At 36.1% G+C, this 23,585-nt stretch overlaps 4 protein-coding genes across 4 annotated transcripts; 3 read left to right on the plus strand and 1 right to left on the minus strand.

The window, feature by feature from the left end:
- The first annotated feature begins 1,033 nt into the window (after positions 1-1,033).
- On the plus strand, positions 1,034-8,481 carry LOC135684117 (uncharacterized). Its single transcript, XM_065199524.2, has 7 exons — positions 1,034-1,215; positions 2,192-2,265; positions 2,770-2,877; positions 3,386-3,631; positions 4,763-4,890; positions 5,187-5,256; positions 5,623-8,481. The coding sequence occupies exons 1-7, from the start codon at positions 1,122-1,124 to the stop codon at positions 5,692-5,694; spliced, it is 792 nt and encodes a 263-aa protein (XP_065055596.2). The 5' UTR covers positions 1,034-1,121; the 3' UTR covers positions 5,695-8,481.
- On the plus strand, positions 7,334-8,431 carry LOC135684115 (plancitoxin-1). Its single transcript, XM_065199522.2, has one exon. The coding sequence runs from the start codon at positions 7,334-7,336 to the stop codon at positions 8,429-8,431; it is 1,098 nt and encodes a 365-aa protein (XP_065055594.2).
- A 1,703-nt stretch (positions 8,482-10,184) lies between the features above and the next one.
- LOC135684119 (ras-related protein Rab-6A) lies at positions 10,185-18,948 on the plus strand. Its single transcript, XM_065199525.2, has 7 exons — positions 10,185-10,469; positions 11,721-11,779; positions 12,673-12,726; positions 14,603-14,708; positions 15,012-15,123; positions 16,798-16,891; positions 17,946-18,948. The coding sequence occupies exons 1-7, from the start codon at positions 10,406-10,408 to the stop codon at positions 18,075-18,077; spliced, it is 621 nt and encodes a 206-aa protein (XP_065055597.1). The 5' UTR covers positions 10,185-10,405; the 3' UTR covers positions 18,078-18,948.
- On the minus strand, positions 16,948-23,574 carry LOC135684116 (histamine H2 receptor-like). The gene has a single exon (XM_065199523.2). It carries the CDS (start codon positions 20,482-20,484, stop codon positions 19,546-19,548), a length of 939 nt encoding a protein of 312 aa, XP_065055595.2. The 5' UTR covers positions 20,485-23,574; the 3' UTR covers positions 16,948-19,545.
- Between the last annotated feature and the right edge of the window lie 11 nt (positions 23,575-23,585).

The raw sequence follows: 23,585 nt of genomic DNA on the forward strand, positions 1-23,585 counted from the left end.
TACTAATTCAATTGTGGTCTTGAAGGTTTAATGGTCTTCGCAAAGGGCACTTTCAAGTTGCCTATCTGATTCAGAACAACTGAAGAACTCATTATGATAACCTTTTAAGGCCGTCCTTTTTAAAATATAACACTTGGATAAATATAGAAAACCATGGTCTATTTCCGACAATATTATAAATTTTCCGACAAAAAAGCTGTTTAGCTTTGCAGGGGGTTTTTAGTCCCCCTGACCCTATCCATCTACGCTCCTGGTAGGGACAGTGTTTCTAAGGAAAAATTTTAATTGGCCAAGGTGAATGATGGCTCCGGACCCTCGAACCCTCGGACATGTGTCAATTAAAACTAACGAGACATCAATTTTTTTTACTCTGGGTAACAGAGCCTCGTGAGGCCGGGGACAAAGTATTGCAGACATCTGCGGTGGCAAAGAATGAAATTTTTATGTAAATAGTTTCTAACTATATTTCTGAGCCCAAATAAGTGAGACTCTGGGACACAAGGCATAATTTCAAGGGGCTGTCAGGATCATCAATCATCAAGTAGTTCTGGTGAAATTAAAACTGAAATCACTTAAATCACTTAAATCCCTTCCTGTAAGGAATAGGTTCGCCAACTGTTGCTAGGAATTAGATGGTTGGAGAAGTACCTAAACTCTATGATTTCTATTTTTTTTACCAATATAATCAATGATTCATTTCCTACCCCTCTGAAAAACTGACCTATAAAAAGATCTTTCCTTTAGATCAGTGCTCTGAAACCACCCAGTACGTAGGCCTACTTAGTGCACTATCCTTTACACTGCCTTGAGAAACATTTTTTCTGAAAAAGTTGCAACACTTGGAAGTTTGCAGAGTAATGACAAATGCACGAGCGAGATTAGTTTGGTGGGCTTGTTGATGTATGCTGTTTTTCGAAATTGCAAAATAAGTCAAAAATAGTTCTGATTGCGCGTTATATTATCGGCAAGGATGAATTTGCTATGGTTGACGTTTTTGCTATGGATGCAGTAACTCCGCAGCCCGCAGCCTCAGCCCATAAAAGTAATAGCTTGAGCCTCGTGTTGGCATAACCTTGCAATTTCGATGAACGATACTGAGGTTTGTTATTGGCAACAGAAAAATGGCGACCTCGAGTGCCTTAGTCACGATCGAGCGGCTTCTAGATGGGAAAACTACCTTGAAAACACAAAGAGCATCTCACTCTAATATTATATGTAAGCATCTTTTTATTTAGTTTTTTTAATGACGCTGTAAATTAATTGGCTGTGATGTGGATGGCGCGTTAGTAATAGTAATTTGATCGTTGATGATTTCGGAACGGAAGTTTGTTTGTTGATAATGATGCAAAAGCTGTTAGATTGTATCATTTCATTTTCAAACAAACTACAGGTTGAGAAAAACTTGGGGGACGGAGAAGAGGCCTGTTTGTAAAGCATTTCAATCTTCTTTGAGAACTAAATTTTTTCAGTATCTGTTCCCTACCCGTTTCATACCCATGATCACCCATAGATTTTCTAACCTGAATTTTCCAAAACTTTGATGCAAAAAAGCATAGGAGAAGTTATTCAAAGTGGTTGCCAAGGGAATTCTTTTGCTTTTACATCACAACTTACACTGGTAAAGCCAGCTCAGAGAGTCAGTGGGCAGGGCCGCGGAGAGGATTTATGGGCCCTGAGTCAGGATAAAAGATGATAAAAGTAAAGCATGCCTAAGGCAGACGCTTCTAAGGGATACGGGGAATGCTTCCCTGGAGTTTTTGAAATTGATGATTGCCTAAATTGCTCTCGTGGCTATTTTGGTTGCTTAAATGAAAATTAAAAGCGATTATTACTAACAATTTGTGGTAATGAAAAGAAAATTTTTTAATTTAATTATTTTTTATGGCCCCCTATAGCAAAGGGCCCCCGGGTCAGTAACCCCCCTGACCCCCCTCTCCTCAGCACTGTCAGTGGGTGATTCAAAGGTTAGTTTCTTTGGTTTGTTAGCTACTAAAAATTCTTAAGAAATATCTCTTTCCTTGGTTAAAGAGAAAAAATATATTGAAATGCACACCCATCGATTGATAAACTTTGTCTCAGTAACTCAGCTCTGCATAGAAAACAGAGGGTACTGAGTTGCAATTCTTTAAATTCCTTAACTTATCTCTGACTGGGTTTTCCTTCTTATAATCTATGGATACTTTATTGCCAGGTGTTGGGACTGAACTTTTGAATCATGTGCAGGCCATAATGAGAGAAGACAAAGAAAAAGCAGTCCAAGAAGCTGTATGATGTTTGTTCATTTGTCAAAGTGTTGCAAATAAATCTGGCTACAATTGTTAAAGTGATGCTACTTTCATGCCAAATTTGTTATTAAGTATCCGTCCAATTCTCTTACTTCTGTGTAAGGTTAAAAGTATATCATTTTATGCAGTCCATTTGAAGGGGGCCAACAATGCAAAAAAAGAAGGGTGACCAGTTTATTACTTTCCGCCTTTGGGTATAGCTCTTGAATTAAGGTTTAAATCTCCAATTTCTTCTACAGGATTTCAAAATGTGTATAAGTGTGGCTCAAATGTCTAAAGAGCTTATTAATCTTAGCATTTCAATGTTGCCTGTGACATATCTTGACTTTCCAGACTATGGGGGTAGCCCCTTGCACCCTGTCAGATATACCTCTGAATATTTGTATGCCAAACTAAAGCTTAATAAAAAATGGGTTGTAGCACCTCAATGTCAATGCTCAACTGAAAGCTAAATTTCATAATCTCTTTAATTGTTGTCTTAAAGGTGGCAGAGGTTGAAAAGAGAGCTGCTGTTAAACTAAGAAGTGAAATAGAGCTGGTAACAGATATACTCACTAAGGAAAAGAAAAGGGAATTAAGAGCACTAAAGAAGGTTTGCATTGATATTAATTTTGAATATTTATATTATGCATGGTTGGTTGGTTTATCTACAGGTGTGTTTTGGGTCTTTTTGATTATAATGTAGAATATTGTCCTTAACGCTTAATCCAAAATAAATGCAGCTCCCCGTTGTGACAGATTTTTTTCCCAAAGATGGCTAACGATCTAGAGGCAGATGAATTTACTTCTCATTAGAATTTAGACAAAAGCTTTCTTTGTCATACCAATTGATACAATTAAGCCAGATGCAGTTCAAATTTTACCTCTTGGCATAGACTATATTTTTTAGCCACTAGAATGACAATAATAAACTTGATCACATTCGGTCTATACATAATGCCGTTCCTGATTGAGTCACCAGTTTTATGCATGTTGAATTTTAAATGTAGTATTGATACATGAATATGGAAAAGCTCATTTAAAACAAATTTCGTCTTTAAATGTCTTTAGCAAGAATAGGTTTTTTATTCAGTGGTCAAGATAATATTTATTTGGTTAAGGATCACAAAAAAGAAATTGCCGATGTCTTGGTGAAGTGCAAGCTGGAGGAAGATGCACGTGCTCAAGAGGCTTACGATCGTTACCAATCAGAGAAAGAGGCTGCTATCAGAGAAACTTTGGAAAGGGAACAGAAACTGAGAGACGAATTCGTTGCGAAGGAAATTAAAAGAATTATGGAAATATTAAAAGAAGAAGCTAGACAAGAGAGAGAGCGTGAACTTCTACTGCAGAAAAAACTATTAAAGGTAAACTTTTGATTCGCCAGGCCAAGTGAGATCAATTTTGTTTTATATTTTTAATATTTGCAAATTGCCTGATACCTGATATTTCAATAAAGTCTAAAGGGTTTGTACATCTATCTTCAAGCTCTTTTAATGGTACTTACATTCCAGATCGTCTTTACCACTCTACAAGGCTTTCAAGAGACATTTTTAGGTACTATTAAGAAAAGAAAAGAAACTTATAAGATAAGTCACAAGAACCCCTAGCTTCGATGCCTTTATTGCAGATTGAGTTTCCAAATTAGTACCATAGAATTCTCATATTGTGAACCAGCGAACGAGCAAGTCTTTTTTTCCCGAATTCTGGAATTTTATGATTCGTTGGCAGCGCATATTCTCAGTAATTTGCCGCTGACATTAGGAGCTGCAATGCCAGATTCTCAACTTTGGTATGTGATGCAAAAAAGGGATATATCTGTCGCAGTTATTAGAAATTTGGGTTTATTATTAGCTTATTACGTTAATAATCCTCTCAAAACTGCCTTTGTAAGGAAGTAGTTAAGCAAAGCAAGGTTTTAAAACGAAAGATCTGATCAAGGATATTTTCCTTTTTCTTATCTTCTGATCATAGATCTTCTCATCCTTCACAGAACTTCTCATCCTTCACAGATCTTCTCATCCTTCACAGATCTTCTCATCCTTCACGGATCTTCTCATCCTTCACAGATCTTCTCATCCTTCACAGATCTTCTCATCCTTCGCAGATCTTCTCATCCTTCACAAATCTTCTCATCCTTCATGGATCTTCTAGTGCTTTATCTACATATTTCGGTTTCATTTTCTGAGCTTCAAAAACATCCCATTAGTTCACTAAACCATGTTTTTGTTTCGTCTATCGAATTTAAACGTTTTTGGTGTTTATCGATTTTTTAGTGTTCTTTAATCAACATAGAAATTGAGGTTTTCTTTGCACTAAACTATGTCAAGCCATTTCAAAGCTGCGATGAGGAAAAAGATTTGCCTTTTCACAAAAGCAGTTCATACGATGTTATACTCTAATGTTTTTCTAAAAAACCCTGTTTTTCAAGAATGTGTGCCTTGGCCCTCCTTTTTCTTGCCTGGTTAGAAATAAATGCAAATGTTTCCAATTATTAGGAAGAAGCAGATAAAGAAAAAGAACTAGCCATCTCAGAAACTAGAAAGACTTGCGAAAATGAGAAGAAGTCGGCTCTTGATGCCATGAGAACAGAATACAACTTAAAAACTGATGACTTAGAGAAAAGGTACATTAGCTTGGTATACACAAAATTTATTTTGGAAAATAGAAACTGTTTAAAAAAATATGTTCAATAAAATCTGCAACTGCTCGGCATTAGAAACTTTAGATTAATTGCTCTTAGGAATAAACCCTGGCTAAGCAAAGGAATAAAAGTCGATAGTAAATGATCCAGTCCTATGAAGTTGATTTAGATTTTATTGAATAGTTCGCTAACATTACACATTTAACAGAATTTGTTTTTTGTGGGATCTCCTTTCATGAAAACGTTTTGAAATAATGCTTGTAATTTTTGCATTATAGCATCAAATATGTTACTGAAATGTTGGAAATAGAGAAAAAACGGAAAGAGGACTTACATGAAATGTTCTTGGTATGTGCAATATTTCTTCTCGCTAAATCTTCGTTGCACTTGAAATCTGTAAGAGCTAGTTATCAAGAAGACTTTGTCGTATCCAATCATGGCGTGCACTAATCTTCAGACTAACTTGACAACAGTAAAACATTGAAAATGGAAAATGAAATTTTTCGGTAGAGATTTCGTTTGTTTTTAGCTTTAAAAAAGCATGTCTTTAGTGAGAGACTTCTTTGGTAAAGAAGTGAAGATCATCGTTGATAATTACAAGGTTTATTTTTGTCGATTCTAACGAAATCAAAATACGCTTTCTAAGTGGCCTAATTTACTGTTCGTTGTCCTCTTTGAATAGCCTAAATATTTTTTCATCTTCAATTTTTGCAGGAACTGAAAGAAGATTACAAAAGGTTCCAAAATTATACTGGAAAGTTCCACTCCGACTATCTACTTTCATAATTTTTTCTAAACAATTAGATATTATTTTTTTGATAAAGGGTTCTATAAACGCTAATTCCAAAGGGAGTGATGTCGATATATTCTGTAAATATTTACAATCAATGAGCATTCTCGTAAAATCTGCTTTGCAGTTAGATGCATAATATGGTTGCGGAGAAGTAATTTATTATAAAAAATTAATCTCAAAGTCATTTTTTGTTGCATATGTTATATCTTGCTTCGTCCTAGTATTTTTTAACAGTCTTACGCAGAAAGAAAAGTTCTGATATGCAATAAGCCAGCAGAGCTTCTGAGGAGTGAGGGGCAAATTTCAAATGAGCAATTTAAAACGACTCTTTCCTAGGTAGTCATGCATCCAAAAGTCAGCCCTTTTTGTAGTACTCAACCTCTAAGCACATATTGATCTATTTCACAAGTTTTCCTTTCCGGCCATCAAAAGCGATGTTACTGTAAACTTTCCCCCCATCTTAAAAATATTTTAGTGTGGAATTAGTTTGGTAGAATCAGAATATCAAAAGGCTACAAATTGCATGAATTATATTGAGTTGCAAAGTAAGTGTCTAGCATAATGCACATTTTTTTCCAACGAACCTAAGCTCAAGACTTGTACTCGCTTTCTTACTTTTTTGTTGAACTCAGAACTTTGATTTTAAAAGTTTCAATTAAAATAACAATTGAAATCATTCTCAATCATTTTTTGACTTTTTTTGAATTAGAATAAACAAAGTGGTAATCTAAATGCCTTGAAATAGACCACGAAATGTCAAATATTCGGCGTAAAACTGTGAACTCTGAGACAAAAATAGCTCTAGTCCCTACCAAATGTCTACCCTGGGTACTAGAGTCTCCACTATTTAGTCTCGGAAATAAAGTTCGAAACTTGTCACATAAAACATTTTAGAGCATCCACTTATTCTTTGCCACCGCAGTTGTCTTAAATACCTTATCCCCGGATTTATGACACTCTGGAACCCCGGAACCCATGACACAAAATATCTTGCAACACTAAAACCCAATTTCAAGGTCGAAGCCAACCATCCCTTCGTTCCCTTCAATGCGGTGTAATATGCGTTTTGGTACCCTATGCAAAAGTGTAACATTGTGATACGCAATGTGTTTCAAATCATGCGATTTCATCATTGTGCGATATTATGACACGTTATAATTAACAAATTGAACACAATGCTTTTTGAGTTTAAAATTTCACACTTTTCAATCAAGAAAACTTTGGAGTCGCCATTAATGTTGTACTTTTTTGCATAAACTTAACAAAGGAAATCACAGCACCGCTTCTTATTAGTACCCCCTTGTTAGAAATAGTTCGATTGTTCTTTACATTCTGAACAATATGAACCAGAACATTTTTGTTCCCAGACCGGTGCGCTTGCTAAATTCCACCATTCGTTTCGGTTCCCTGTTTTTTAAAAGCTTGGGTACGTTTTTGTATAAGCAAAATTGTCATGCGTTTGTGTACCGGGACCGTTATCTGTGGTCGGCGATTTGCCCAAGCAAGCACGAGATTAAAACAATAGAGTTAAGAACACAAAGCAAAAGTCTTGTGATTCAAGTTTTATTCAAATTTCATGAAAGGTTCGTTGCAGTGACGAGGAAGACAACTTTGCAGTTGCAAGCCGGTACCATGGCGTTTTCTTGCTCTTTCTTTATCGTAGGCACAGTGTTGATTTCATTGTTAGGGAGCTGTTCCCTAACAAATGCAGCAAAACCGTCTTGCATTGGGGACTCTGGAAAAGAGGTTGACTGGTTTATAGCCTACAAATTGCCGCACAAGATTTCCAACCCTTTGAAAGATGGATATGGCTATTTATATATGGATTCCAACTCTGCTGGCTTTTCTGTTTCAAAATACTCTGCTAAAGAAGAGCAGAGTGCAATGGGATCAACATTATCGCCTGCATACGAAAGCAAAAGTGACATAGAATCCAGTGGTGATTTGGCCTATGTTATGTACAATGATGAAAACCCGGAAGGTAAAGAGTTCTTCGATTATGGCCACAGCAAAGGTGACCTGGCATTTACCAAAGATGGTGGCTTTTGGCTAGTTCATAGCGTGCCTAAATATTCGAACAATGCCGATGAAGGCTATGATTATCCACATAGTGGGACCTACTATGGCCAAATATTCTTTTGCGTCAATTTCAATGCTTCTGAAATTGACAAAATAGGCCAGCAGTTGAGGTTTAATGGTCCCCATATTCATGACTTCAACTTGCCCCCTTCATTAGCTCAGATGTTTCCTAACATCAGCTTGCTGGTAAATAACAAATTCATTCTTGAAGAACCCTACAATATGTCAGCAAAGCTTGTATCAAGTGCTGGGAAAAAACTGATCCACTTTGCAAAAAACAAAAATTTTGGTAATGATCTGTATGGAGCGTTTGTGGCACCAAGTTTAAAAACAAGCATGTTGGCAGAGACCTGGCAACAGGGATCCGGGAAAACAGGTTCTTGGTGCAAGCCACCGTATACGGTAGAAAATATCCTACGTATTGATATAGAGACTGACACAAATGAGTTCGAGTTTGTTAACTACGAAGACCATTCGAAATATGTGCTTTCAAAGTCAGGGGATGATCCAGTGGTTTGTATAGGAGATATCAATAGAATGGAGACGCAGTATAAGAGGGGTGGCGGTACACTGTGTACCAGAGACAGTCATATATGGACTGTATTTAAAAAGCTTGTTAAGCAGGTCGACTCGTGTAATAATTTAACTTAAACAAATTGTGGCTGACTACAGATACCCTTATAAACTTTTTTCATTCTTAAGTCGTGAAATAAGCAAATTTATCAAGGGTTCCTGTATTGACGTAATAGCTTCAAAGCCTCACTTCGCATTCATTTACATTTCATTTTCCAACATTGTAATTTCAAATTTCTTCACACTTTCTTTATTGTTTTATCTTTTTTTGTGACCTTGCCAGGATATTACTTTCGATCTTCACCTCAAGACTTCATGACTTTGATGATTATCACGTTTGACTTTTGATAGTAAAAAGTGACATGCAGGACAGTCAGAAATAAAGCGTACCTACGGGGTATTGATTGAAGAAGTTTTCCTCTCTGCTTCAGATTCGGCTTCAGGAGAACGACATTCTTTGTAGTGCCTCGTTTGTTGTGGTTGTGACATTTCTTCCCAAATTAACTTAAAAAACAATTCAAAACTATTTAACTTTGAAAGAATTCAAGAGCCATGCTGCACTCTTACTTGAATCAACGAACCTACCCAAAACTTTCCCTTCCTACGACACTGTTTTGCTCCTAGGAAAACTCTGATAACCAGCATTGAATAACTCAGAACTTTTAGATTTTGAAATGTTCTACCCTCTACCTGCTATATAACCTGTCTTCATTCAAAACAAAAATCAATATGATTTATCTGTCCTCTCTCTCTTCCAAATCCCACCCCAATCCCTTGAACGTGCTCTTTGTTATAGGCCCCGTGGCCTCTCCTAACATTATCAACTAAAAAAGAATAACAATGTGATGACTTCAGAAATATCTACAATCCTTGCCAAAAAATAACAGCATGCAAAAATAAACAAAACAAGTCTAGAACTACCTTACCAAAATATCACTGCCGCTTTAAAAAATTTCGACCCTCTCCCCCCCCGGACAGCTTACAGTAAAAACTTTTTTATCTTCAGCGTCAAAACAGCCGAATTGAACAACATTGTAATGGGGGGTAGGAGGGGGGGGGGGGTTCGGGTTGCATGAGAACGTCGTGAAAGCTTTGTTCTTGGCCTAAATATAGGTAGCCAAAAATATGGCTTACTTTGCTCGTCGTGGTCAGTCCAGCAGCAACAAGACTTTGCATATTTTCATGTCATCAATGCTTAAATGGTTTTTTTGCTTCAAAAGAGACATGCTGAATGTTGCAAAAAGTGGCTGCACTTTGCAATCTTTGAAGAATCTCCACGCAGCACACCAAAAAATAGAAATAGACTTATATTGCTGCATGTTACAGCAGCATTTCCCCCTCAATTTCGTTACATCACAGGTTAAAATATCTGTGTCACAGGGCAATTCATTATTGTTATTTTAGCATTCATTTTTTATAGAGGTTATAGTAATCATAGAAAATTACAACAGAGCCTAAACTCATGTCACCATATCTCGTGCAATCTGTAATAGACCTTACTGACCTTGCACTCAAGGGTCGCGATAGGTTTTGAAATGTAGGGGAGGGGGGCTTTGATTTCTGCCATAATATAGAACATAGAGGTTCTCAAATTTACCTTTGAAGACAAGCATAACTTTAAAAATTTGTGGGAAGGGGGTTCAAGCTAACTCAGCTCGTGCTTGCACTTTTAGCGATATTTTATGGGTTTTTCTATTTGCCCAAATCAGAAATATAAATATACATTTATGACGTCATCATTTCGCCAACTACTGCTTCATAGCTACGCCTCCTTTTCGAGTTAAATTGTACATGAACGAGACAGTATGATGGAAAATCTCTATACAATTTTGTAATCGTGGCAGGTTAAATTAAATACCGGAAAGAAAGTTTTCACAAGGCGTTTATTGCAATATTCTGCCTATTTTCGATTTAAACTGCATGGTTCTACATTTGATGTACCCTTGGAGCAGACTGAGCAGCTTGTTCGAGAGTTATTAGTGTAGTATTGCAAGAGTCTGAGGGCGTCGCTTTTTACAACCTTCGTTGTCAGGTGCAATTGTTTGAAAAGGTATGGGCTCAGACTTCGGCAATCCGTTGAGGAAGTTCAAGCTGGTTTTTCTTGGTGAACAGAGTGGTAAGTGAAGGCACATATTTTTTGTATCGTTTGGTTTAACACGAAGTAAACCGAGCAGGGTTTCCGATAAGGGCGTAGCAACACACTAATCATCCACAGTCATAGTCTTTGTCAACTATAGAATTTATGTATGCAGCCCCAAGGCTAGTGGCAGTGGGCAATTCAAAAGAAAAGAAGTGGATAATGGTTATACTATTTTGTTCTTAGCTTTAAGTATTAAGGTAAAGCTGACTTATCTGTCAATCTTCTTTACCCATATTATTATGAAGATGCAAATCTGCCAACGGATGAGTAGCCCAAAACCCATCGACTTTTAATTTTATAAGGGGTTTCTTAGGATTTGAAATGGAAATTTTGTATAACAAAGTGTCCCATATTATTTACTGTAAATGATGCATTTTGACTTTATTATTCACAAATAAACACACCAAAATGTCAAGTTGATGACTAGCAAAGGGAATGTATCAGAGAGATGTAGCAGAGGGAATGTAGCAACATGAAACAACTTTGTTTGCTATAACATTGGATAATTTTTTATGCTTGAGGAATATTATATCTTCATGGCTTTATTGCTTTGTTTATGTAGCTAAAGGTTCAATAGACATTGTCAGGCAAAAAAAATCAGGAAAAGGAGTGCAGGCAAGGGGAAAGAAATAGGATTAAAAATAAGAGCCCACATTAGCCAATTACCAATGACACTGTTTCATAGCTTGTTTGTATAACTATACTTTCTGATTAACAGTGCTTATGCAGTAAAATAATTATATTTTTAGTGGATTTTCAAATAGAATGGGGAATTTTGGTGAAGAAATTCTTGCAATCGAGCCTCAGAATGCCTGGATTGTCAATCTAGTGTGGGCAATGACCCTTTTAAATATATGAACAGTAAGAAGAAAGCCCCCAAAGTCCTGGGAAACATGTTTTGCAAAATTTAAATTGTTATTATACTATATTGAGTTTACAGTAGTAAGTACCCAAGTTAAAAGGATGCAAAAACTATGAAAACATCCTTCTTCACTTAATGAAATGATGAAAAACATAATAGCTTAATGCAAGCATCGATCATTGGTTGTATCTTTATTTAAATGTTTTATTAAAACTACATTTAGTTTCAGGTCATTGTTCACGGCTCTAACCAACTTACTGCCTTGTTGTAAACTTCTCAATTTTTTCAGTTCAATATTTATAACTGATTGTCTAAAGAATGCTTACTTTTCATGTATTTACAAACTGTTTCTTTTGTTTTTATAGTGGGAAAAACATCACTGATTACAAGATTCATGTATGATAGTTTTGACAATACTTACCAGGTATGGTTTCATGAGTTTACAGTCTTGTTTACAGGGATTCAACCTTTGACATCAATTAGATATAACCGCACCATATCTATTTTAAAATTCAGACTACTTTAAAAATACTCTAAATGGCAAAATGAAGTGTTACTTCTCAACATTTAAAGGGGTTTTAAGCTACTTCTGCCATACCAATTTGTACTCATCTATTTTTATTCAAGCCACAAACGTGCTGTCAGTTATAAGTAAGTATTTTGCGGTCTCAGGAGTGTTGAAAATATGATAAATGCTAAAAAAACCACTAGAAAGTTGGTCAAACAGTTTTAATTTGAAACAATTGTGAATAGGAAATCAAGGGTAAATTTTATTTAGCCAACACAGATTTTGACAACATTGTGGCAATTCAGGTCATCAGAGGTCACCCGTTATTTAAGTTCAATTAGATTTGTTTGCTGTATTCAAAACCCTAGCTATAGAGATTTAGAGAATACAGTCTAAACAACAAAAATATACTTTCTCTGTAATACAAATGATTTGAAACATTAACACAAAACTGCTGGTTTATGGGGATTTTAGGTGAGGTTGCTACCTAGTTTATTTTATCAAAATAGTTCCTATTCTTTGCCTTTTTAGATCCTTTTTAACATGCAGAAAACACACAGCCAGTAAGTGATATGGTTGTGTGATTGTCCCGTATTTATATGTTTACTAACTAAATACAAAGCTGCATGGATAAACAGAAATGAAGGGATACTGTGAATGTGTGATTGCTTATGCTACTGTTGATATGAAGGCAACAGAAGGAGTAAATGACAATGGAGGACACAAGGCAATAACATTTATTATAAGATTGTTTGTAAGCAAGTTGTTTTAGTCAATGAAATCCTAAGTTTATCATTTCTTAATTTCAGGCAACTATTGGAATAGACTTTTTATCAAAGACAATGTACTTAGAAGATAGAACAGTAAGTAAAATTTACCACAACTGCCCTTTTAAGCTCTGCTGTGACTCAAACTTCTTTCCCACAAGTGAATTTTCTACCAGTATTATTGCCTTGTTTTGTCAGTAACAGTTATGTTATATATGTATAAGAATCAAGGTATTTGGTAGTTTAAAAGCTGACTTGAGACCTATCTACACACAGTAGGTTCCAACAACGAATAACTGTTTTTTTTTAAAATTCAGACTGTTGATTGCTTGCCTATGGTAATTGCGGGGCCAGTGTTTACAAAGGTTGTTAATTAGATTCTTATTTACAAGGTGTATTTCCATAATGTACTCAGATAGTGAAGCATTGCCTAAAGGGTGTCCCATTACGTGTTCCAAGGGACAATGTTCTTGGGATAAAAACTTTATGATCTTCGGTGCTAGAAACTGTTCTTAGTTGCCTAATCACCAAAACCAATAAGGTGCATGTTTAAAAAAAGACAATCCATAGGTACTTAAATTGAAAGTTTATTCTTTGTGTGAATTAACTGTATGAAAATTTACTATTTCTAGATAATGCATAAACTTAGCTTGTACAGGCCTGGCCGTTTGTATTTTTATAGGCGAGCTGTGAATGGCTCCCCTCATTTGCTGAGGCGAGCTAAATCAGTAACACATAAAATGTACTTTAAAGACAATCGACAGATGACTTAATAAGCCCCTTTAGTATCTGTCGGTTGCCTTAATGTAATTGCCTCAGTCAGGAGTGTGCTGTTTTACTTCTTTCAATTTGTATTTGCTTTAATCATGACTTAGGCACCCCCTTTACTTGAAGTATTTAAAAGAACAGACTTTTTCAGTTCCATGTAAAGCTGGCACAACACAAAAACAACAATTCTCTTGCAAAACAATCTTTTTGTTGTACAGAATTTGAAAATGGCTTTGAAAAATTTTTTTAAAACAAGCTGAAGTTATACGTCTAGCACTCTTCAGAGAATAAAAGGTCAGAACAAAGATGGAAAACTTTACGCTAAAATACCCAGTTTTGGATCGAAATAGGCCAATCAGAAAACGCGAGCACATGACTGTTGAGGTTGTCCAATCAATGCCGCTTTCCTATTGAAAATGTAACCAACGGAGTCCTAAGGTGAAAACGAACTCCTTCTGTCTACACAAAAGCGGTTGGTCATGTTTATATAGTAGATAGATTCACAAACTGCTAGATGGAATGATGATCAGGCTTTGCCAATAATGCCAAACATGTTGCCGTTATAGTTTTCACCCAATCTGGGTTTTTCAGTAAATGCCGCTGGATAGTGGAATTCCATGTTTTGGTTGTCGTTTTTGATCTGCAAGACAGAGTACCTTGTTCTCTTTGAGGGATAGTTTTGTTTCTATTGCTGGAAGGGACCTGCTGTCTTATTATATCCCCAATCGACAATTCCTACCAATTTCTTCGACTTTCCAAAAATATTCCTGTTTTCTTAAGATTGAAAGGTTCTAATCGCTACAAACGTACCTTTTGGTTAACTATCTTTTTCCAAATAGATCGAAGTTTATGCCTATTATAACAGAAACCGCCCAACAAGCAAAAAGTTAATTGCAAAAAATGCAATGACGGGAGAAATCGCTGTTACAAAAATAAACCAATTAATCCTTGTGCGTTTTCATAATTCTCTGAATAGGAAATTTTAGGGGAGCGATTCTTCCTTCATGTTCTGTTTAGGAGAGCAATTCATAGCTCGCCTCAGGTTGCGAGGGGAGCGTGGAGCGAGCGCGAGCTATTGCTCGCCTCAAACGGCCAGGCCTGCTTTTATATAAAGATCATCCATAAAAATCGCAGATATCACTGATAAAAACTTTCAGCATAGCTTGGTAATCTATTTTGTTTAAATTTGTAGTCTTAATTGTAGGTTAGATTGCAACTTTGGGATACAGCTGGTCAAGAGAGATTCAGAAGCTTGATTCCAAGCTACATCAGGGATTCATCTGTTGCTGTAGTTGTATATGATATAACAAGTAAGACATCACCAATTGTCTTTTCTAGATAAATTTTATCTAGTGATTTTTTGTAGATAAAAATCTACTCCCTTTGAAGATCATTTTATTAATGATATGGAAGTAAAGATGAGATCCTTTTTGTGCAGATGCAGAGTCATATTATCTTCAGTTTTTAATCTCTTTTGATCTAAACCATAAATCTGTTCTAATAAGATCTGACCTTATCTTCACATTGAGTTTTTACCATGGGTATTTTGAATGTGATGAAAATCTTAAAATCCACATTTATTTCCTGTAAGCATGCTTTCATTTCCCTATCAGATGTTAATTCTTTTCAACAAACAAGCAAGTGGATAGATGATGTCAGAGCAGAGCGTGGGAGTGATGTCATCATAATGCTGGTTGGCAACAAGACAGACCTTGCAGAGAAGAGGTATGTTGTTTTGTAAAAGTCAAAGCATCTATTTAGATATATGGTTCTACACAAAGTATTTTACACTAAAGAAAACACTAGGTAATTTTAAGGAGTTGTGATACAAACAAAATTTTTCTCTAAAAATAAAAAATGTTTACAAGTAGGTAAGGTAATATCTTTGACTTGTATTAACTCAAATGTAAATAATTAAGCAAACAATTCTACAAGGGCTAAATATGTGGGGTTCTTTTTCAGCCCACATGTTTTCCTCTAGAGAGGCCTGATCCCAATGTGCACCCCTTTTTTGTTCTCTATTTGTTCTGATATTTTACTTAACAGTTGATTTCCTTCTATGTTTCCAATGTTTAGGTATGTGTGTATCCTGAGTCAATTTCAAGCATACCATATGTCCTTGACCCCCCCCCCCCCTTATATAACCTTCCACCTTGAAAAAGCCCTCACCCTGAAAGTAAAAAAATGTTTTAATGTGAAAGTTTTACTTCAAATTTCTGCCCTAAAAGTTGGAATTGATACACATTAGTTGTCTTTGTCAGTATTCTTATCGCGACTCTTCCATGTGAAATAGTTTTCAAATGCTTGGTGCTATACTGTTCAGGAATACAACAGAGTAAAACATCATTTGAGTTAATGATTGATAACACATTAACCAGCAAAAAGGGTAAAGTAAACAAAACATTGATGAAAAGACTACTGAAGACAATAAAATATCACTATTTTGGGCTACAAATGTGCTTTGATTTATACTGATATTTTAGAGTAAGTGCTTCTAAATAAAATAGCAAATGAATTGAACTATAAAATTGTGAAATGGGTACAAAAGAAGCTATTTGTATGAAAACTTGGAGATGATTTTAAGAAGTTCCTCCTTGGAAAAGCCCCCTCAAATTCACCAAAATAAATAGTCCCTGAATCAATAAGCTCCTTGACGCTAACTCTTTTTAACCTGCTTATTCTTTTTGAAAACTTCTTTTCCATTACCAAGATAAACTAGGCTTGCTTCAGTAGGTTACACACAAGTCTCTATACTGTTCTCATTACCAGAATAAATGATTCTGTAAATATATTTTTCTGTAACATTTCCGTTCTATTTCATTCTAAATTTGCCTGGCAAAATTCTGGCTTTCGTCAGTTTCTGTTTTTATACCTTTGCTTCCTATGTAGACAAAATATTTTTATTGGCTATTTTTTTATATGTGTAATGCTGTTATTGGTAATGTTTACTTTTGCTCTGATGAAACCTGGTATGTCGGGGTGAAATAATAGTTATCTTTTTTGTATTTGTTGTTGTTTGTTCCTGAGGTGTTGCGAGGTTTCTTATTTTCTAAATGTTTTAATACCCTTTTTGTCTGTGAATACTGACAAATGTTAACATTGCAGCAAGAAAGAAACAATGAAACAAGAGACTGTTTTGCATATATACACATCTACATCCAAAGCCATCAATTACAATGTAATACAGGAGTTGGGTCCACATAAATGCACCCAAACAAATTAATAATATCATCTTTAGCTTTTTATTAGTGGAAGTCGGTTCCTTATATAATTTTCTTTCAGTTCAATCAATCAGTTCAAAACGAAATTTTCAAACCTTATTTGATGAAAGTTTTGGTATGCAAATTGACTTATTTATCAATTTTCATGAGCTTTTTAGCAAATGTCAATATTTTCCAGGCAAGTCTCAACTGAAGATGGGGAAAACAAAGCAAAAGAATTGAATGTTATGTTTATTGAAACAAGTGCCAAAGCTGGTCATAATGTTAAACAGGTAGCAACTTTTAAGCCTTTTTGATATTTTTAAACAATTTTTAAACAGGTAGCAACTTCCCTTGTGTATACATCATGATATCTCCTTAATTGACTGGCTTTTTGAAGCTTGTTCATGAGAATTTGGAGTAGGAATACAGCCCATTACCAAGGTTGGAGAAATTTGTTCTCCATGACCAAAACAGTATCAAAATGTGCTCCCAACACAAACAATGAGATTGAGCTAGATGACAGCCTTCAATCTGCACTTGTACTGGACTGGCTCCAGAAACAGGGTGTTACCCTCCCTCTTTTTACTTCTGCACTTTTCATCTAGCAAGATTTTCAATCAATTGGCTAAATTATGATCATTAATTTAACTGTGTCCAACCTTTAACAATTTCATTTTCCAGTTAGTGTCATATTTTTCTGCATGCGCAAAGAAAAGCTTATGCATTGATGCTCCAAACATCCAACAACATGAAGGGATGTAATAACAACATTGTAGCCTCCTGCTCAGAATGTTTACATTGAGCAAACATGCTCGAGCATTTCTGAAATCCTTTGCCAATAAACCTCTGTGATCTATTTAAAGACTCATTGCTAACAATGAGCCATTGCGCTACGCAAGCATCCCATAATGCATTTTTAGACAGTTTGAAATCAATTTTGGTTAATCCGTAGAAGTTTACTGCCATTGTTTAGATCATCGCCACGCTCGCAAAAGCCCATTGTTAATGGGGTATTTCAAAGCATACAATTGGGTGTGGTCTAAGCTGAAAATGCCTCTTTTCTGATGCCTTTATTTGAAAGACGAAATTAATAAAAGGGCTCCCTCACAGACAAAGAAGTTTTAATTTCACCCGGTAACATTTGGTTTGATCTTTTGTTTTATTGGCGGTTTTGAAGTAACAATGTTTCATTTGTCCGCTAGTTATGCTATTTGTTTTGATTGATCATATAACAAAAAGCAAATTGTATGTTATAATTTGTATGATAGAACGTATGTTATCCAGAGTATCCACAGCATACTCGTGATTTTTCACTCATTTGCATGCAACATCTTTGTGTTTTAGCTATTTCGGAAGGTAGCTGCAGCTTTGCCTGGCATGGAAAATACCCAAGAGAAAAAAGAGGACATGATTGAAGTAAAACTAAAGGACACGCCACAGGAGCATAGTCAGTCAGAAGGAGGCTGCAGTTGCTGATTGGCCGAATAACACGACGACATGATATTGTCTTCTTTCAGTTCCAAAGGAATGACATTCGTGGTGAAAATATCACAGTTGCTGACATCATGCTGTAAATATAACAGCCAATGAACAAGAACGATGTTGAACATTCATACAATGTATTGAGCAAAATTTGCGATTTTACAGTTATTTAATAGGGTTTTCGAATCAATTCTAGTTGTCAAAAGGCGTGCAAGTTTTGGATGAAACAAGATTTGATAGAGATGGGATCATCTCGCTGTAAAATTATTCCAAAATTCACCATGTTTGTTCAGCGATGAAAAGAATATAGAGTAACCTTCCCCAATTGAAAGAAAAAGAAAAGAAATCCCATACGCTGCAATTTCATTGTCATTCAGTAGCTCATGCGAGTTAGTTATTTGTCATATGATTAAACCGACATAGGATTAAAGTTTTTCAAATCAATTAATCATATACTGTAAAAGCTCTATTAAGCCCCCTCTCTTTTAAGCCCCCCCTCTAGGACTGAAAAGAATAAATTAGCCCCAGGGGGGCTTAATAGAGCGGTATTATATGCAATGACCCGAGATGTAAAACAAACCCTGTGCAACTCATGGGGTTCAGCAATATGTTTTCTTCTTAAGATTCTGTGATATGAAATTGAATTAGGGGCGTTTTACCCTTATTAAGGGGTCAGCTTTGATAAATGGTTGTGATGTCTCTTTGCATCTACTGTCTAATTAAGGGATCGAACTATTTCATACAATTCCATGCAGCTCGTTTGCTTAGAGTAACAGATGACTTGTTATGTTGCTTGTTTGTTATGTATTCATGAATATGGATGTGTAGTTCTACGTGGAAACCAATGAAAACTGAGTTCTGTCAACCCCCAATGTACTTCATGTTTTGCCACTGCAGTACCAACTAGTTAATTTTCAGTTAATTTTGTTGCTGTAAGTATTTTCAAACCATTACCTTGATCTGTTGTCTCTAATGAACAGAAAATCTTTTGCTAACCGAATTTTATTCGTAACAAGATTGGCAAGCTAAAAAATTTAGTTAACTAAAAGAATACTCAGTTGATGGCCGATTAATACAGTACATTCAGTTTCATCTTCAAAGGGCTTTGAAATTTATGTAAAAGGAGATTATTGTAAACCTTCTGGTTGTTTACCAACGGGTTGCAGAGTAAACGAAAAGGCCATCTTTTATCACAGCCTCATAAGTATATTAGAAAATTCAGCTTATTAATTTTTGAAGAGAACAATCAATAAAAAAAACCCGTGATTCTACAAGTAATAATCAAAGTTTGAGATTAAGGTTAATTTACAACACAAATATAACAAAAAGAGAAACACAGCTGCTGAAGATTAAGCTCCCATTTTCTTAAAACTGTCTCCTTGGTTCATTTGACAACAAGGGTGTGCCACCTTAAACTCTTTCGTGTAGCTTTATTTCAATTCTGTATTAAAAGTTTCGTCCATCAAAGCTGGGTTACATGGTGATCACCACTTGTTAGCGCATGGGTAAAGGTTTTTCTGCGACGTTTGCACAACTCACAAAATCCTACTCTGAACTGCGGATGGAGTATGGCGTAGATAAACGGGTTTAATGTCGAGTTCAAGTAATTAATGGCTTTGATAAGAACATCCACCCAGCTAAACTCGTGTCTATAGCAAGTCTTGAAAACTTTGAAAATGTTATAGTAACTATGAATTGTCAATGGCGTCCAACAGACGCCGAACGTTAAGATGATGACTAGGATGGTCCTGGCGAGTCTAAATTCGTTTATTCTTTCTCCAACCTTTGATTTGTTCCTGGTCCTTATTGCCTTGAATATGCAAGCATAGCAAATTATCATTATGATGATTGGCAAAACATAAAACAGCCCAGCAATGACCATAAAGTAAGCAAAGAACGCAAGCAAACTTTGTGGCAAAAACAAGTAGCTAATTCCACTTAAAAATCCTGCTGTCCAAGGAATAATCAATGATTTTAATACTTTTGATTTCGTCGCAACTTTTTTGTGGTAGAAAGGCTTGACTACAGCCAAAGCTCGATCAACGCTCATCATACATAAGTGTGTGATGGAGGCCAACTGCAAAGTTAAATCGACTACAGTGAATACCAACTGTAAAACACGGGCTTGTTCTCCAGGGTCGGACCTAGTCATAAACAGCAGGATAAAGAAAGGTATGGAGAAGAGTCCAACCATAACATCAGTTAATGCCAAGGAGAAGACGTACAGCCTTGCTGTTGAATTCGTTGTCCTTCGAGTAGCAATTATATAGCAGACAAGAAAATTTGAAGTTATGCACAAAAATGCGAGTATGGAAAGCGTTGAAGTCACCAGTGCTTTGTCCATTAACGACAGCGAGAAACGAATGGTTGCATTTGAATCCAAGCCGCAGTCGGAAGACATGACTGAGTCCTAACACAAACTTTCTCTTTTGAGAACCCTCGAGCTCGTAACAGCTGTTGTATTTAAACAACAGAAAGTAAGAAAGTGTCATATCCGGATTTAGGTTTCTTGTTTCGGGTTAAAATGACTAAAGGAAATAGCCGGATATTTTGTTTTATTTTTAGACAGGGATTTTCTGAAACCATGTAACAACCTGCCTGACCGAAATTTTTAAAGTTTAAACCGCGATCATTTTAAGCCTTGTGAACATTCTGGCAAATGACCAAAGGTCACATTACTGAAGCGTGAAAAATGCACGGTCAGCAAAAGCTCAACCTTGGAATTTTTAAAACCTGATGATATTATCGAAAAAAGTTTGAAAAATTGAGCAAAAAAAACCAAACATCAACGTGATCTGACCATTTCAATCGCATACCAGTGTAATTGTGCATTTGATGATGTTATACATAAATAAAATTTTGGTGCAAGAATACACAGGGGCGGATCCAGAGCAGCTGGGGCGCTGAAACATTTTCAAAAATTGGTTACGAGAGTACGTTGTATACAACAATTTCAGATACCTTTTCAGAATAAACAACATAACTTTGAGGTAACCCTTGAAGCAAATTAACCTATCAACCCAAAAACATTTTTCATCTGATTCTCATGCTTCAAAAGGGGCGCACAATTTCCAAAAGAGGGGCGCCAGACTTGCTTCAACTCGTTGAGGGAGGGGCAACTGCCCCTAGTTGCCCCCCCTTAAATCCGCCACTGAGTTCTGAGTCCACTGAGTCCACTGACTACAAAGTTCTGTTGAGATACCCTCTTTAAGCTAGAGCGTAACAGATTTTGTTTGTGTTAAGTTTTGTGTATTCAATATTAATTGTAAGCGCGTTGGAAGAAGGCTTTGTGTTTAGTACATTAAATTATCTCTGAATATCAACGTGTCGTTGAGCGCTTTCTCAAAGTGTCGTTTCCTTAAATCATAACTGCTGGAAGAGACCAACTGTGGTGCAGGAGGCCTTCAATAATCCAAGAGAAGAGAATCCCCCAAGTTTGCAGGCAAGGGATCTCTCTTTTTGACTACTCAATATGTAAACAGAACCACTCAAACATTTATTCAAGAAACTTTCATTAAGAAAGTTAGCTTTCGTTTTTGCTGATCAGTTAAACATTCTTGTACTGGCAAGGCACTGCTTAGATCTATCGTATTCTTACATATTTCACACCAAACAAAGCCAGGCACTTTCTAGGTATATCTCAGTAAATTTGCAACAAATTTTAGTTATTTTGCACGAGATATTTCATATAATTTCAATAACGTGTTTTATAACACTGAGAGATTTTGATTAGTCAATTTGATACACGAGAATATTTTTTAAAGAGAGAATTTTTTTTAAAGGGACTTTCCATGTTTAAAAATCTTATGATCAACTATTAAACTGCATTGATCTTACTCAGGCAAAATTGGTATTATAAAATCAAGGACACATATTTCTTATTTAGCTGAGTCTCATCCAGTCATCAGCCTGTCAAATCAATTTGAACTTATCAACTGAAATGTCAAGCTTTGTAGCGATTCACAGGAAAATTTTCGCCGTATCCTATGTTGTAACTATAAAACAATCGAAACTTTACGGCGGGAGTTCCTTGTCAGCCGATTGGTAAATGTTCCGGGATGTGCCTTGTACGCTCCTTTAATTTTCATTAGATTTTCTCTACTGTTTTTTTCACACGCTTACCAATCTTGTTATGTTCTGCTGTTGCCAATTCGTGACACAATTAATTGATTTGCACACTTAGAGCTATTTCACGATATCTTTCAGGTAAAGGGATCCAAATTCAAAATTTCTAAACATAGATTTTATTACATCACAACCCAAAAAATATGTCGTTGCTTGCACTGTTGATTCTGAGGGTATTTATACAAGAATGACAATGTTTAGAAACTCACTCATTCGCCGCGATCATTCGCCGAGTAGTGAGCGACGTGTCGCGTTCGCCGATTCGCGGATTTGTTAATTCGTTTTCGCCAAGTCGCAGGACCAGAGTGAATCAAGTGGAAATCGGCCTTCAGGTAATCAGAATATCGTGTAATTAGAGTGATTTTTAGAAACTTTCGTAATATCATGCAATGCTAGAGCATAGATATAAAAGGAGAAAGATTGTCAATAGGAAGTTGAGTATAATGAACGAGATGATCAATAAGGAACGAAATCTATGATTTTGGCACCACCCTGCGCTTTCTAGCGGCAGTTTTAAAATAGTAAATAAGCTTAAATCATTGGGTAAATTTAACAACTGGCTATTGTTGCATGCTCCAATCCGTTAGCATTTTACTTCGCTTTCTTGGAAGAAACAGATCTTAACTAATGACCGCTCATACATCTTCTTTCACAGAAAAACTCGTTTCAGGTTGGCGTTCCGGAAAAGGAACTGAAAGGCCGGTTTCCACTTGATTCGCTCTGGTCGCGGGAGTTGAACTAAGTTTCTTAAAATTGTAAACTAAGGCCTTCGATTTCATTCGAATTCAAGATTTGACACGAAATGTGACTTGATTGAAACGAGATGAATCCAGTGACGCATTTACCCACCGGCCCCCTAAAATTCTTCGATCTAGGGGGGCCCCGTGCAAAACTTCAAAAGCCTTTAAAGTGCTCTTGATTTCTATCTTGTATTTGAATGGAGCTAGGGGGCCTCGTTAAGTAATGAATTTCATTTTGAGAATGGAATAAAGGGCGCGGTCATAAGAATTTTTAGCTCGCTCCGCTTGCAGGGGGCCTCATATTTTGTTTTTACCCCAGGGCTTTTGAAACTTTCGCTTGTCCTGGTTGAAACTTTCGCTTGTCCCCCAATGCAATGACTGCACTAAGTTTGTTGCTCAATTTGCCATACAGAGGTTTCTCCGGGGAAAAATGTTTCACCAAGCTGAAAAGGGTAAATAAAAAGAGTGCGAATTACGGTCCACAATGTCACAGTAGCGCGTTGTTTTCTTATTTTTAATGGCAGCAGATTTTGATGTCTTGGGAGTTTTAAACCCCAATAAAATCATCGAAAAGTTTTCAGCAGTTGGTTCGTTTGATTGGGAATGCACTAAAATGCGAAATGGATACAAGTTTATT

Source organism: Rhopilema esculentum, chromosome 21, assembly GCF_057945365.1.
Source record: "Rhopilema esculentum isolate cy_ngs chromosome 21, ASM5794536v1, whole genome shotgun sequence".
Classification (NCBI taxonomy): Eukaryota; Metazoa; Cnidaria; class Scyphozoa; order Rhizostomeae; family Rhizostomatidae; genus Rhopilema; species Rhopilema esculentum.

Excerpts from the sequence above, each read along its gene's own strand:
- LOC135684119 (XM_065199525.2), top strand. The coding sequence starts at position 10,406 with ATGGGCTCAGACTTCGGCAATCCGTTGAGGAAGTTCAAGCTGGTTTTT. Across the intron at positions 11,780-12,672 it reads GTTTTGACAATACTTACCAG|GCAACTATTGGAATAGACTT; the intron begins GTATGGTTTCAT and ends TCTTAATTTCAG. Across the intron at positions 16,892-17,945 it reads CTGGTCATAATGTTAAACAG|CTATTTCGGAAGGTAGCTGC; the intron begins GTAGCAACTTTT and ends TTTGTGTTTTAG.
- LOC135684115 (XM_065199522.2), top strand. The coding sequence starts at position 7,334 with ATGGCGTTTTCTTGCTCTTTCTTTATCGTAGGCACAGTGTTGATTTCA.
- LOC135684116 (XM_065199523.2), bottom strand. The coding sequence starts at position 20,484 with ATGTCTTCCGACTGCGGCTTGGATTCAAATGCAACCATTCGTTTCTCG.
- LOC135684117 (XM_065199524.2), top strand. The coding sequence starts at position 1,122 with ATGGCGACCTCGAGTGCCTTAGTCACGATCGAGCGGCTTCTAGATGGG. Across the intron at positions 4,891-5,186 it reads ACTGATGACTTAGAGAAAAG|CATCAAATATGTTACTGAAA; the intron begins GTACATTAGCTT and ends TTTGCATTATAG. Across the intron at positions 5,257-5,622 it reads ACTTACATGAAATGTTCTTG|GAACTGAAAGAAGATTACAA; the intron begins GTATGTGCAATA and ends CAATTTTTGCAG.